This window comes from Gadus chalcogrammus, chromosome 13 (assembly GCF_026213295.1).
Source record: "Gadus chalcogrammus isolate NIFS_2021 chromosome 13, NIFS_Gcha_1.0, whole genome shotgun sequence".
NCBI lineage: Eukaryota > Metazoa > Chordata > Actinopteri > Gadiformes > Gadidae > Gadus > Gadus chalcogrammus.
Window position 1 is genome coordinate 12,895,559 of NC_079424.1, and position 16,023 is coordinate 12,911,581.

Here is a 16,023-nt window from a genome sequence, read left to right on the forward strand (position 1 = left end):
TGCTTGAGCATTGATGATGGCTTTATCTTTTTAACAGCTACTGATGGTGCTCAACTGAGCTATGAATGTTTTGAAGCATTGCTCACAACTTCCTCAAATGTCAATCCAAAACAAAGTCCAATGAAGGTCAGACTTTTTTTTTTGTTATCAATATGTCGACAGACAAGTCTCGCTGCCAGACTTCAGCATTTAAATGATAAATGACCTGACCACTGCTGGGCCACGATGTGCACTACAATAAGTCACCTCAGGACACTGGACTTGACCATAATGAAGTTAACTGGAATGGGCTTTCTAAAGACGCCACGGTCCAATAAGGCTTTATCACAGAGCCTTTATCTTATGGTGTTAATTATGGGCACTGCGGGCCTACAGACCCATCATTAACCAAATTAGCTCCAACTGTTTGCATCCCATATGGTTACACCTTTGTGATAAAGGCCTAAAACTACTTTTCACATTTAGTTGGTCAAAGTGTACATTATATTAAACAGGGATGATACATTTGCATACATTTGAATTGTTGTTTTTTCCTATGCCCATGCCCACGTGAATGTAGCTATCATGGGCTATCATGTTTTTTAATTTTTCTTCCGTAAATATTTAATATAAAAAGAAGACCTGAATATTAAAAAATTATGAGAACATCAGGACCTGAAAAGCTAGCATAATCATAACTGCTTTAGTCTGCCACCTGCACTATATTCTACACAACAAAACAATCCTGCTGTGAATATGTTTTTTCTCCACAAACATGCTCTTAAAATTTAAATACGGATTCAAGGGTGACGAACATGCTTCACAGTGAAATGAATGACAACACAGACAGACATGGTGTGTTGTCCTGCTCTCCCATAGAGATTGAACCCACATGCTTGTGGAGGAGGGGATGGTACAGAGATGACACCCCCCCCTCATCACCCAGCACTTTGGATTGGAGAAGTTGAACTACGGCTGCCACCTCCTAAACCATTGAGAGGAGATTCATGGCAATCCTTCAAACTCACACACATGCACGCACACACATACTCACACACACGCACATGCAGAGAACTTACCGACTGAAAATATGAATTTCCATCAGGGTCATTAAGAGTCTGGTCCTTAGTGGCCAGTCTTGTTGGAGTGACCTCTTCGTTGCAGTTTGAGTAATAGAGGTCAGAGATTCAATAATTAAATATATTTCTGAAGCCATTGGTTTATATTGTTATGACCTGCAGACTTGCATTTGTGCATATCTCTCTGCAGCTGGTATACCAAGGCTAAGAAGAGACTGATGCCACCTCCATCTCGCCAAAGTTGTGTGTCTTAGTTTAGATTTGTGGTATTTCTTTTCATGCATTATTCGTGCATTATCCTTGAATATATGCTATTTTGTGTATTTAAGGTCTTGGAAGCTCAGGTGTAAGCAGAAAATTATGATGTTGCGCCCATGAACAATACACAATGAACAAATTATTAAATGTTTTACTCTGTTGTGTCAACACTTTGTGTGAAACTACAAATTGGAGCATGGCCAGCAACAACACATCAACTAACTCTACTGCTGCTGGGTCCAGTCTTCTTAGGTGGTGCCTGGGATTGTAATTGGAGTCGTCTATAGTGTTAACTCCATTAAAGAGTGCATCAATGTGTTGATGGTGCTCCAGAAAACCCCAGATATATATCCTCTGTTCTATTTTACACTCATGTTCATGCTTTTTTATATTGAATTTATGTGAAAAGACTGCTTGCACATTTTACTGTTTGGATTTGCCTTTCCTATCTATTCATCCACCCCCTATTATATAAGTTAGCATGCAATGCACCCTTCCTGAGAAGCAACATCCACCCCCCCTACCTTTGTTTTATGAAAAATGTAATGCTGGCTTGTTATTGGAGAAGGCTTATAAAGCGAAAAGGAGCTTTACACCTCCCACAATAATTCCCTGCTGTAAATACGTTCAGACCCCACTCAGGCACTTTCCTTTCTCTCTCACATCGGCTTGTAATTAAGTCTGCTGGGATGGGAGGATCACACAGTAGATAAGACATGCTGGAAGGTTTCTCCTTCTACCAGCTGAAAGCAGCTATCCCTGATCACCAGAAATGCTATTTTTATGTGTTCTTGCCCGTTTTGAATGCCTCCTTTTGACATCAAGCCCATTGTCAAGACAACCACAATACACATGTGAACACAGACAAATGTATTTGTATGTGTTGGGGGGAGAGAGGGTCTGTATTTCAGCTGCAGCCTGCCGAAATTCATACAAATGAGCACTGGCACATGAAACCCAAGCTCCAAAAAATCAAAGACAGACTCACAGATTCCTTCAAACTGTGATCAATGTGAGCCCAGGGGATCAGCCGAAGCTTGGGCTCTCTTTGCTTTAGCATCGAGACCTCAGTCTCAACATCCACATTCACTCAGACGCAACGGGCTCACCTGAAGCCTCTGTGTCCGAAATCCTGTTTTCTATCCACATGATCCCCAAGTCGACACCTCTGCTCAAAGTAAGCATCCACCTTCACAGTTGTAATATGACTGGGGGCCTTCCCTCGCTTTCCTTGTTCCACCGTTGTGTCACTAATGGGTTTAGTAATCCCGATAACCTCCATGACAATATGCTGTAGGGTTTCAAGTTCCACTGCTACTTATGTGATGATGTGTTACCTTAGTATTTTTATATTATCTACATTATTTCATTTTTTTGGATTATGTATGACACTGTAAAAATGTTTTTAGGGCGTGGTGCGTATGGTATGGATGATATGCCCCGCCTGTACGATACGTAAAGCGTTCATTGGCATAGGCACAACTTCACTACAGCCACTATGCCATAGGCCTACTGGCTGCTGATCACTTCGTGGTGATACCAAGCATTTATAAATGTTTCAAATGTCTCTGAACCCACATTGTGCTGCTTGAATTGTTCATTTACTGAGTATTACACGGTTGCACGTTGATTTGATATATGTGAGAATTAGGAGACTAATTACCCACGATAATGGCAGTTAATCTGAATGAAACGCAACACTCCAGCCCCAGACAACACTTTCTCCCAATCTATCCATGCAGAATACAATTAAAAGGTCACTGCATTTCTAATATTACTACGGCAGAAGGTAATTGTTCTGTTTTTTAATCATGGGAAAAACTCCACTTGCAGGTCTAATCACGATCTATTTTTACAATTTGTTATGTTGGTTAATAGAATTGCGCAGATAGAGGCTAATAAAAATGTTCAACTCTGAATTACAAGAGAAACAGAATTGATGACAAACTGTGAGGAAAATTAGCAAACACAATAGTATTTTTGTCTGACTGTTGTTTTGCTCTACTGGTAGGCTATTAACCAGCTCTAATTGTATAGATCCTTGCGGCCTGCTGTACCATATATTATAGCTTAGTCCAATTACATTTCCAGTTTAGTTTGTAGACAGAAAAACGTAAGTACGTGTGCATTCGATCCATCTCAAATCCTTTTTTTTTATTTAAATTGCAGTCATAAATATCATTCATACAAAATATATGGAACTTCAGAGTTAAAAACATTATTAAAATTAACATTCCTTATTTCCATTGAGGAAAGTTATCTTGTGAGCTGGAGCAAGGCCCCTACTGCCTGCCTACCCAGAGCTGTTGCAGTGTGTTTCCCCTCTTGGGGATTGGTTCTGCTTCATGCTTGTAGTGTGATGAGCCCGAGAGGTGAGGAATAATTGTATAATGGTTCCATAGCGCCATCTAATGGACACTACCGGAGTTGTCTCACTAACCGGATTTCAAAGTGATCAAATTATATCATATTGCCCAATCCATTCTAGCAAGGTGATAATAAGGCAAGCTCTGCTATCAGATAGGTCAAATGTTCAACCATCTGTCCCTTAGATGCAACAATGAATGGATTGTGTTTTTATCTAAGTGGAAAGAATAAGTCACATTCTATAGAATGAAAGGTAGCTAAAGGTACAATCTTCATTTGGATTAAAACATTCACGTGGCAAACGGCCACATTTCTACTTGAAAACATAACGCATTTAACAGATTGTATAAAGACGCTCCATCATGCAGCAACACCCACTAAAAAGAAAATTTACCAAGGAACGTAGAGTCAAACTTATTTCATACTACGTATAATAAAGTTCAATACTGGCATCATATTTTCTCTTCTCCCTTATGTGTTGAACACAAGGCAGGACTGACCAGTCTACAATCTGCATTGTTTTACAAAAATACAAATATTTAAAGCTCAACTTCTGATCCCAAAAATACAGAATCAGAATACAGAAACTTCTTACGGTAGTCAAATAGAGGAACCTTGAAAAGTTCAAAATAGTGGAATTGCTCTTGTTGAATTGGAGGCTACTGTGCTCCACAGGCCCTGGTAAGGCACTTCTCCATAACAGTATAATAAACAAATGCTTACTAATTACAATTGCATATTTACAATGAATAGAACCCCTCTTGTTGCCCTTACAGCCTCTCTTAAATATGAGTTCAAGTAGGTTAATCTCTATAAATAAAGGAAATAATTTATACCTATGGCAAAGCAGCCAACCTTTTAATGGGTTGACTAGAATACAATTATAAATTGTTGTAATTATTTTGGGATGTCTGTTGTGCATTTCCCAGTGGTAAAGAACACAAATCTGGTTATGTTGCTTGTGCGCTTCACAAATACAATCGCTCTCTGTATAAATTGAGCTGCATAATTGCACAGTGCATAGTATGTAGCAGTGATACACTGAGGTAATGTTTTGTGCTTTGTCCTCAACATGATTGCAGTCAAATAAAACTACCTCTTGACCGTGCATAAAGCAAGGTCACACACACACACACACCCAAGCAAACACACACACACACGCAAGCAAACACGCACGCAAACACGCACGCACGCAAACACACACACACACACACACACACACACACACACACACACACGCAAGCACACACACACACACACACACACACAAGCACACACACACACACACACACACACACACACACACACACACACACACACACACACACACACACACACACACACACACACACACCTGCTATAATGAACCATTATGTTTCACAAAGAAGAGATCAGACAACTGCTCTGCTGGCTGTATTTGCATCAGATTTCCCCTGAAAAATGGATCAAAGGATGCCCTCCACGGTCTCCAATTTGGGGGGACCATCAGGGGCCGGCAGTTTGTTTTGGCTGCAGACCTTTTGGTACTCTTTAAGCAACTCCACCACACTGTCATGTCCAAACTGCAGGGCGTCGTCCACAGGCTGGTTAGCCCACCTACGTAAAACATACGTGAGGAAGGATCTTTGCAAATAGCAAATATCAACAGTTTATAGCAAAGCTCAATGTCTTAGAGCAAATATCAAAATCGTACCTGTCCTTTACAAATGGATTCACTTCACAGATCTCAGTGAGGAACTTCACAACATCGAGGTGTCCTGAAAGCAAACACAACATAAAGGAACCAAACAAAACCAAAATAAATGAATATAATAAGTTATGAGAAAGTATAAAACATTTTTTTTTATTTCCACTGTATCGCATTATGCAGACATCAGGTATTGGTCTTGTGCACCAGTCATCTCACCCTCTGCAGCGGCAACATGCAACGCTGTCCTGCAATCATAGTCCTTCAGATCCATGTCCATCGATGAGAGTGCAAATCTGGACCACATGGAGGTAAGAAGTGAGTTGACTAGGATGGGTATTTCGAAAGGACTGTTGCTTTTCCTTCATAATATATAAAAAGCCTTCTCATTTTGGCAGTGGTGCTTGCCTCGATGCAATCCAATCTGATATTTAATTAGCCGCACATTGCCTGTACTATTGATTTTGAAAACAAAGCTTAAATTTAGACAAAAAAGGCCTTCCAGCTGGAACCTGCACCTCATTCTTACTTAATTTAATCAATTGAATGCTTTTTGGTTGAAGTTTACCCTGGCATGGATAGCGAAAATCCCACATTGTAAGTCTAGCCAGAACACATCATTTCATAGACTAATATCCAAGTCAAACTGATTTAAGATGTGGTACCTTCTCAGGGCTGACACATCCCCACTGTAGGCAGCAAACATCAAGTTGAACACAGCCTTGTTCTACAAGCACAGAAAGAGACACATTGTTTATGACTGATCATAGCAGCGTAAATTGGTCACTCAGACAGAGCTGAAGTGAAGTTTACCCTGTCATCCCCACTGGGCCTGCGAGGATCCTGCTTCTTCACAAAGTGTCTCAGGTTATCATAGTTGTGGAAGTTAAAGTATGACACCAGCTCCTGGGGAAAGCAGAAAACAAGAAAAGTTGAGTCACAGGAACAAATCATATTTTAAGAATACCAATTTTTCAAATTGGCTAAACGTGCACACTTTGCAAGTTTGGTATTTTGGCTGCATTCAGGGTTTTTTTGTTTGATTGATTGGTAGCTACTTCTCTGAGAAAGCTGCACAATATTCATTGTATAATCGTTTATAACAGAACCCTTGGGAGAAATTATGCTTATTTTTCATTATTCCGAGCCAAGGTTTCACTTATTCAGTGTCAATCATTCGGTTATGTGAGTGTGTAGCAAAGTTTCTCCTTGCATTTCAGCTAAATAATTGCATCTATGTATAATGGAGCTCCACCTCCAAACACTATGAAGTGTAAAGTGTGGCTCATTACTCACTATTAATGTTGATTGGCACATGATTGCAATCATTGCACATTGCAAATATCCAAACCAACATAAACATGCTCTGGGGATGGATCTGCGGTGGTGAATACAGAACAGCTGCAGACAGAATTCCCATTCTTAGTTTGTACAGCTTGCTTGACCATTATTTTGCGATGAGTCGGTTAGGGCGAACATTGGGGAAATATGGAATCATTCCATATACATTGCCTCAATTCACACAAAATGTCTGACATTTTTGCATAAATATAGATCTATGAATGTTCATGTTAAAACAAGGCTTTATAACATAAGAACGATTACATCTTAGAAGGGGCCTTAAAAGTATTAAGAATACAACATGAGCACTTGGTTGTATAAATACATGTAACTAAACCAAAGTAATGTCTAATAAATGTATCAACACCATGATAGACTAGAATAGATTATCAACACCAGGAAAGATTTGATTATCCACCTCCAAAGATTACATTGTCAACACCACGATAGATTAGATTAGATATCAACACCATGATAGACTAGAAAACATTATCAATATCATGATAGATTAGATGATCTATAACTGGAAGATGCGATTCGATTATTTTTACCATGATAGATTTGATTATCCAAACAATTATAAATTAGATTTTCAACTCCATTATAGATGAAATGATCCACACCATCAAATGCCAGTGCTATGCAGGTGAATCCAGTGCCTACCTGACAGAAGTGGATTCCGCGTACACTGTTTCCTACTCTGTCCAGTGGGGGGGACCAACACATCACACCCATGACGTTGGGGACGACCAGCAGCACGGCCCCTGACACGCCGGACTTGGCAGGTAAACCAACCTGGGGGGTTGGTGGGTGCATTATTATTACTGTCATTGTTGTGCTGCAACCATGATGTTGTTCAGTGGAAAACCAGTCGACATTTGAAGATTCAAGTCTCTCTTTTTAATTTAAGTTCTGTCTGAGAACCCCACTGTCCTCAAACAGATATTAAATATGTTTTGAGGTTTGAAATGTATTACGGCTGATTCAAAAGTTCTGATATAAATATGCAGAATAATAATGGGAATGAACAACATGTTTCAAAGAGCCTTTACTTTGAATTTCCTAATTGAATACTGATCAAACATACAGTATTGTTTTTAGAAAGGTTAAAATATTAAAATATTTGCTATTCAACACAAGGCCAACTTTACAGCAGTCAACACAACTTACATGAAAGGCCATCTGTCCAGAAAAGTCATACATCCCACAGGAGTACATGAGACTCAAGGTGTTGCGGACTGCCTCAGCACTCAGAACACGCTCCCCTGTGATTGGACAGATCCCTCCATTAGCCAGAGTGGCCCCCATGATACTTCCTGATTCACAGGTCACCTCAATGGAACAAAGCTAAAAGACAAGGATGTATTGGTCATGATGATTAGATTGTGTGTTTTTTTTTTTTGTCATTATTATTATTATTATTAAATATCTAATTCAATGTTCTTTCTCAATATCACATTTTATTTTCATTTACCTGGAAGTAGAAGTCTAGAGCATCGATCATGTCTGCTCCTTCAGGAAAGCACTGTGGATACATTATGCATGCGATCATTTAACAATGATGGAGTATTTCATTAAATGAAGTGTGCTAGCATAGCACATTAACTACAAAACTGAATGTCAAGATTTGCAAGATTATATCTGAGGTGAGGTTCTATTGAAATGGCTCTTCTACAAAATTAACACTACCTTTTTAAATGTGTTACTCAAATAAATCACTTATCCTTAACATAGAACATATTTGTATGTAGATATGAGTTGGAATGTAGGTTTCTGAGCGACCATCTTATCAACAGAGCAGCTTCTTACTTTTAAACTGTTCATCTGAAAAACAAATACTTTAAACTGAAGCAATAAACACAAGAGGTTTATGTGTTATAAGTAATAGATTTGAACTCCCTGCCTTGTAAATCTAGACTTATGATGCATTTTACATAGCTGCACTATCTAGCAAACTGTTCTGTATCACACACCTTCTTTTCTTTCATGTAGTATCCAATAGCAAAATTTCTGTCGCCTGTCTCTTTTTCTGACTGGAACCTGAGACAGAGAAGCAATAAATAGGGTCAACATCGATGCATTAATAATGGAGCAGGTTAGCAGAGAGGCCAGAACACTGTGAAGAATACTCTATGACTCTATAACAGTCCCAGTATTTACACCAGGGATTTGATTTAGTAGAGAGAGGGATACACACGTGGCGTTGCTGAATCCCACATAGGTGTTGCCCGCCATCTTCTTCACAAACTCCATCACCTATAAAAACAAATTATGACAATAGTAAATACCATACATCCCTGTTCACTATTTAAGTTTCCTTAAAGTGTGAGGGAGCATGCTTTGAGAGTTTCAGCTCTAGCAGATTTGTTATCCTCATGGTCCTGGCCTACGGCAATTTAGTGTGTATGATTGCTATAATAAGAAAAGTTGTGGCAGTAGTACAAACAATGGCAGTATCCTAAAGCCTAACACTCTCAGACAAGGACATCAAAATCAACCGCTGCACAGATTCACAAATTGGACGTCAGAGATTTTACGATTTTGGACCTGTTCTCCCTGGATTGCAGTCACATTTTAGTAACAGGCACGTATCACTATGTTGGGAATCATACAAGACATATAACCACGTAAAAACCAAACCAAAAAACATTGGTTTTATTACCCCTTTAAATGACCATTGCATCAGGAACTATTCTTGAGATCCTTATATACTTACATAGTCAAACTTCTCTGCTTTGTTTGAACCAGGCTACGGGAACAGAATGAGAGTGACATATTACAAAAAGACTAAAACATAAAATGTCACATGATTCACAGGGTAGAGCTGTTATCTGGGATAACTTCAACAGCTAATTTTACAATGATGGCACACTTTTCCTTCTGATCAATGACCCAAGCGGGTAGAGTTATCACCATCATTTGAGAGAACAAGGTGACAGAATGAGGTTTCAGCACTGGTGCTCATACGAACACTTTAGGCATCTACGTTCCAATCTCCCAAATAGACACAGACACAACGAAATATGGGAACTGAGGCTTGAATAATCTCCCAATGTGCGCATATAATATGGCTGAGGTGAGTCAAAGGGGTTAATGTCGCTCTAGGTGAGATGAGAGTTGTAAAGAGAGAGAAAGAGCAAAGAAAAAGCAGGAGAGAGTATGATTTATAAAATAAACCATCCAAACCCCCCCCCCCCCCCCTTTCTATGTGTCACGGCAGGTGCATTCACAGTGCAGTGGATCGACAATAATGCTCTGAGTGCTGATGGGATTGAAAGGCAAGATGGATCCCCCGCACCGATCAGGGCAGAGATGCCCTGATCGGTCAGAACATTTGAGCTAGTCTGATTTGTGAGAATACATCTGGTTCAAATGCACTGAAGTGACCTGTAAATATGTAAGTGTAGGAATCCCCAGGTCTATTATTTACATTTTGAGTGCATGACGGTGTTTACCTTGATAAGAGAGCTGATCAGGATGGCTCCTGAATTAACCATAGGGTTGTGTGGTTTGTCTGGGAGAAATAATACCGGTACAAATCAACTTTTAATTAGAAAAACTCAGAACCGCAACTTTAATTGTTCAAATTATTTCGTTGGAATTACATAAATATGTAAACATTGCAGAGCAAAACCTCCAAACTAGATTTGAGCATGATTGATTAATAACAAGACGTCATCACAAACAGTTCCTTAAAGTGCGTCTGACCTTCTTCATCGAGTGACAGCTGATTGAACTTCAGTCCGCTGGGCTCCATCCCCACGTAGCGGTGCACCTGCTCTGTCCCCGCCTCGTGCACCGCGATGGCGTACTCCAGAGGCTTCACGCATGACTGCAAACAAAATGGCAGCTTGGTGTCTCCCACAGAGTGTCTGAACGAGAACAACAAGTCATTTTAATTAACACAAAGCGGGAACAATGTAAATAATGTTCCGACTTATGTCTGACAATATGTGATTTGTAGAATGGAAAATATCTTTACACACTAATGGGTAAGTATTCCAAAAATACCAGGTAACGCATCCGAGATGATGCAGTAAGACAAAATCAACTAAATGATTTGCTGTTTGTTTTACCATGTATTGAGTACTACTCAACTATTGAGTGTCTTGTTTTTCTTACCTCTGACCATCCACTGTACACAAAGACACTCCCCACAGGTCTGGGCTGAACTTTGCTAGGTGGGGGATGTAGTCTGCTACCTGGGACCAGGAGACACAATAATAACCAGCGATTACTTATATAATTGATATAAGGAATCAAAAGCTTCATTGATGAAAAACCATGACACATAATCTATGTGAAATATGCAACCACTTATTCAAATTATTTACAAAAAGCCATTTAAAATATTTTTTTACATTCCCATCTCTTTGCTTCTCCACAGTTTTGTAGATTTCATTGATCTTTTTTGCAAAAGCATCAAACTCAGGAATGATGAATTTTTTCCTGAAGGCTTGGATCAAAAGGAGGAGGTTTCCTTCAACACATCTGAAATGAAATGATAATCTTGTCAAACACATTTAAACAGTTATGCAAAGGTTATGATGACGATTAGAAAAAAAAGATTATAGGCCTCCCTAAAGACACGAAAGACTGGTCAATTGGATCACGGCCTGCTACCAGTATATCATGTTCGTCAGTGATCTCTGCTTGTGTTTCATTCTTCTCTATTTCTATGTAGCAGAAGTGCTGTTCTGTCTTGTCTGTCTATATGTTGCAGTGCAAGGTAGGGAGAGAGTAAGGTGGTGACCCTGATAGGCTGTCTTTTCCCTGGTCCTATCTTTGTCGTGCCCTATAGCCAGGACATGAGCCACCCAAACAACGGGGATACCAATTTAAGGTTATTTTTCAATGTTGTTATATTTCAAATGGCACCAATAAATCATGACTCCTAGCGGGCAGAAAAGGGCGGCTGCTGAAATGGAATAATATAGAAAAAATAAATAATTCTCAAGCATATTGCAAAATGTCAGAACTTGCGCTTCAATAACAACGTTATCAAACCTGTACAGGCAGCCCTGTAGACACCATGGCTTGACGCTTTTATAGCTAGTGACAAGACACTTCATATAGCATATAATTAGAATTTCCTTCTAGCCTTCCAATTCCTGACATTGTCAAAGTGTGTCCACACAAAGTAGGGCAGAGGTCAGAGGTTGAGAACAGAGCACCTTCTCACTAGGGAATGTGTGAGTGACAGCACCTGCTGTAAATCTATCTGAGCCAGGGAAAGAGAGGCCCTCACAGGCCCCATAAACCAACAGCCCTGTGTGTGTATTTGTGTCTGGGTTAGGGACGGGCGTATGTGTGTGTGTGTGTGTGTGTGTATGTGTGTGTGTGTGTGTGTATGTGTGTGTGTGTGTGTGTGTGTGTGTGTGTGTGTGTGTGTGTGTGTGTGTGTGTGTGTGTGTGTGTGTGTGTGTGTGTGTGCGTGCATGTTTGCGTAGGGAAAGATAGTGAGTAATAGAGTGGATGGGAGGGGTGAAGAACACCGATAGGGATAGTCCTTCATCATCATGGAATATTAGGAGCCCCGTCTAAAAATAGCAGTCTTGTCATCGCTGCTAGTGGAGTTGAAGAAGTATTAGAGTACAGATGAGTGGTGATAGCGAACAGGTTTCACAGCCACTGTATGAGCTTTGATTCAAGGGATTATTTTTACTCACAATTTGCAAAACCATAGACCTGGTTCAACCATACTCTCTATCCCCAGATCGATTATTTATTAAAATTAACAATATTGTGGCCAATATGGGAACGTCTGTTTAAATTACCTTTATATTTAGAAACAGGAGAGTTGATGTTCCTGGCCTGCAAACTGACAATCAGTAGATAGGGCTATGTGGGCAGCATGTATCATGATCTTTTTAATTTAGTATAAATATACTATATATACTATAATATATGATGAGAAACTTATTATTTTGTTGATTGATCTTTATAGCAAATCAATTTACCTTCTGTATTTGTAATATAGATGAAGCTCTTAAAACAATGGATGATATACAGTCCTTTGTAATTGTAAAATTTTTCTTTACATTCAGTTATTCAACTTTAAAGTTTCAACTTCTGTAGGATAAGTTTGTTCAGAACATAGTTAAAAAATATTTGACCAATTTGACAATAACCACAACTAACCAATCGACATGCCCCACTCTCTCACTTATGGAACAGGTCTCGGTCCATCATCACTTCCCCCCCAACCGAATCCTGCTCTGCATTTTCAAGCTTCTCCATGCTGCACTTCAGTCGAGGGTCAGATGGGTGAAGACCAGTTTTCCTTAGGGCCTGCATTCAGAGTTAAATTAATACAGTTGTTTTAATGAAATCAAAATCATCTCATAAATCTGTATCTTGAAGCAGTTATTGTTGGAGCTCTGTAGAGATTCTAGTTAATAAATACTCCACCAGTGGAAGTAATGCTCAGGTTCAGAAATCTCTGCAATGCTAACGTTCCATACTCACACTAAGCTTGCTAATTTCTCTAATTGATTTCTCTAATTAATTAAACAGATCTCTCTCCAGCCGGGGGAGATGGGTGGAAAACCAGAGAAGGAGGTGGTAAAATAAATATCGGTTATTTTAGAGGTTTTGGCTATATCTGCAGACTGAATACTTACTGAGGTGAAATAGGAGATGGGCACCTTCTCCCGCCCATCTGTAATGGTGTAGAACAGCATGTCTTCCACTCGGGAATAAAGGGATTTTTTGCGTATACACCTATTAAACATAGTGACAACATTGTAATTACCTAATGTGTGTTATGAGTGTTAACAAAAATAATCCTAAATGTCACCTGTTCATTATTTGAACTTAAAAAATATTAATTTTAAATGATTTTGTGCGTTAAGTCAAAGGATGGGTTTGTATGAAAGTTCTGGGGGATTGCAGTAAATGTTTTTTTACCATCACGGTCTGAGAACATCCTAGTCATCTTAATTAGCATAGTTGAGATGTGTGCAAACATGTTATTCACTGAACAAGTCCTGCTAGTTTGGGACTTTAAGTCTGGCGTCTGGTCCTCCTTGACTCTTGGGCATGGCCCTGAAAGCTTCATTCAGACAAAAAATGTGCAGGATGATTTATTCTTTGCTCCACTTTCTACCAAAGGTTACAGCTGCTCCAGTGGTGCAGTATTCTCTAGTCTAGCTGCACAGTTAACTGACACGCATCAACACACAGCTCCTCAACGGTTAATCTGCTGTCCACACACCAAGAAACAACAATCAGACAGGATTTACCAACTGTGGCAGCAATGGTGATGTGGGGACGAGCATCATACGCGCACACACACACACACACACACACACACACACACACACACACACACACACACACACACACACACACACACACACACACACACACACACACACACACACACACACACACACACACACACACACACACACACACACCAGTAGAAAACAAGGGTAGCATCTGTGATGAAGCTGGCTGTAACAGCAATAAGGCGGATATCTTCAATCAGGGATAAGCCCAAACAATGTAGATGATTGCCACACCACCATTTGCTTAACTGTTTCATCAACCATGAGTATCAGATCATTAGCATTCCTCCTGCCACACTGAACGCGCATCTACGCGCCTAAACCAAGGGTTCCCCATGCAAAAAATACCGATTTTCTAAGCCTCTAACGCGCGTAACGCGTTCAGTGTGGCCGTACCAAATCATTATAGGCCTACCAACTAAAAAGGTCTCCATTATGATGAGCCATTATGAACAGCCTTCTTAATTTCCTCATTTCCTAATGCAGAACCTGCAGAACATGACCCAGAGTCAGCAATGACACAGCTATCAACTGTCTAGAAACCAAAGATGCCTAAATTAGTACAGCCTGTACAGAGTAGACCTGCCAGACAGAATATATAATAATCAGCCGAGGGTGCCTATCCAATAGGCCTAGAGCCCACAGAGAAACCTTCTGGAAGTGACGGAAGTCTGGAAGTAATTTTAATTCGCTGGAAACCATTAAATACATTATATTATATATAATAATATAAACCCATTTTAATCCAAAATTGTTAATGTGTATATTATTCATATTTAAATGAAAGACATGGTCATTGGGAGGACAATATAGTAGGGTAGGCCCTTTTACACCTCATTTAAATGTTCCATATGTTGCACTCAGATACAATATAATGCAATACAAAGGAAAAGCGTGCTCCACATTTAACAGGGCTTCTTTAGCCAACACTTAATGTGTATGAATGAGGAAAACATGCCGTTTCAAGTCTTCATAACTTACATATTTACATGGTCCGTGTAAAAAGAGTTTCGCTGGTACAAGTGCGACGCCTTTGTGCTTCGACATATTGCGGGGAGAACAACAGTGTGGAGACCCGCCACTGCGTCCCTCAAAACACGCTTCTTTAAATCTTTGACAACAAACTCCACGACTTTGCTTGACATGCGTATCTCTTTCAACGAGTGCATGGTTAAACAACACTAGACTATAGCTCCACAACAGAGTAAGCTGACGGTGGACTATCTGATGCCTCACTTATGTCGGGCCCCTCTCCAGCTTTTCTGGATGAGTCACATAAGCGAGGTAAACGGCGTGCGACAGCCTTGGAAAACAAAATGTAAAGTTGTCCGGGGTCCTTTAAAATGTTGGCAGCTGTCCAGGAATTTGACGTTCCCATGTGTTGCCGGAATGACAGGATGCAATGCCCAATCAGAAGACAAGTTATTTATGGCTGACAAACAAAAGTACATCACAAAGAATAGGTTATTGTTGCACTCGATATGTTGATGTGTACTTTCATCTTTGAAGCAGGTCTGCCCTTTTGATTGATAGACGATCGGTTATCTATCTGGAATAGAATCCTTCAATAAAACCACAGCTCACCTGGCTGATTCATATATAACAAAAAGCTTAAAAACGAGGTAGGCCAATTATATTAGCCTAATTAGAATAGAAAGTCAATGTAGATGTAGTTTTATGATAAAATAAATATATTAAGAAATATATAAACTATTCATAGTATGATAACTATGATTAAAGTAATACATGTTTCAAATGTAGGGTCATTTTCTTGCTTGGGTTTAAAACATTGTCTATGAAATAGTCCACCATGATGTGTGACTCAATAGCACCACCTTGTGAAATGTCCATTAAATGAGTCGGCACAATAAATGATGCGTCACCTAGTTATACTGCCAACAATTGGCCTAATAACGACTATACTTTGAATCAATTAATCCATAATTGTATAAATACTTTTTGATACTATACAGTGCTTCCCTTATTATTGTTTATTTTGTTAGGCCTGTGATCAGAGGAT

At 39.6% G+C, this 16,023-nt stretch overlaps 1 protein-coding gene across 2 annotated transcripts; it reads right to left on the reverse strand.

The window, feature by feature from the left end:
* Positions 1 to 2,454: 2,454 nt before the first annotated feature.
* Positions 2,455 to 15,331, reverse strand: gls2b (glutaminase 2b (liver, mitochondrial)). Of its 2 annotated transcripts, XM_056606224.1 has the most exons (18): positions 14,985 to 15,331; positions 13,335 to 13,434; positions 12,878 to 13,002; positions 11,073 to 11,202; positions 10,834 to 10,913; positions 10,420 to 10,583; positions 10,167 to 10,225; positions 9,428 to 9,460; positions 8,909 to 8,967; positions 8,685 to 8,751; positions 8,186 to 8,236; positions 7,882 to 8,058; positions 7,375 to 7,506; positions 6,184 to 6,276; positions 6,036 to 6,097; positions 5,590 to 5,666; positions 5,377 to 5,440; positions 2,466 to 5,279 (listed from the first exon to the last, which is right to left on the reverse strand). In XM_056606224.1, exons 1-18 carry the CDS (start codon positions 15,170 to 15,172, stop codon positions 5,129 to 5,131), a joined length of 1,812 nt encoding a protein of 603 aa, XP_056462199.1. In that variant the 5' UTR covers positions 15,173 to 15,331; the 3' UTR covers positions 2,466 to 5,128. The 2 variants fall into 2 exon arrangements, with proteins under 2 accessions (XP_056462200.1, XP_056462199.1); XM_056606225.1 differs by lacking the exons at positions 11,073 to 11,202; positions 12,878 to 13,002; positions 13,335 to 13,434; positions 14,985 to 15,331 and having other exon boundaries at positions 2,455 to 5,279; positions 10,420 to 10,543; positions 10,834 to 10,907.
* Between the last annotated feature and the right edge of the window lie 692 nt (positions 15,332 to 16,023).

Excerpts from the sequence above, each read along its gene's own strand:
- gls2b (XM_056606224.1), bottom strand. The coding sequence starts at position 15,172 with ATGCACTCGTTGAAAGAGATACGCATGTCAAGCAAAGTCGTGGAGTTT. Across the intron at positions 8,968-9,427 it reads AAGCAGAGAAGTTTGACTAT|GTGATGGAGTTTGTGAAGAA; the intron begins GTAAGTATATAA and ends TTGTTTTTATAG. Across the intron at positions 6,277-7,374 it reads GCGGAATCCACTTCTGTCAG|GAGCTGGTGTCATACTTTAA; the intron begins GTAGGCACTGGA and ends TGCTTTCCCCAG.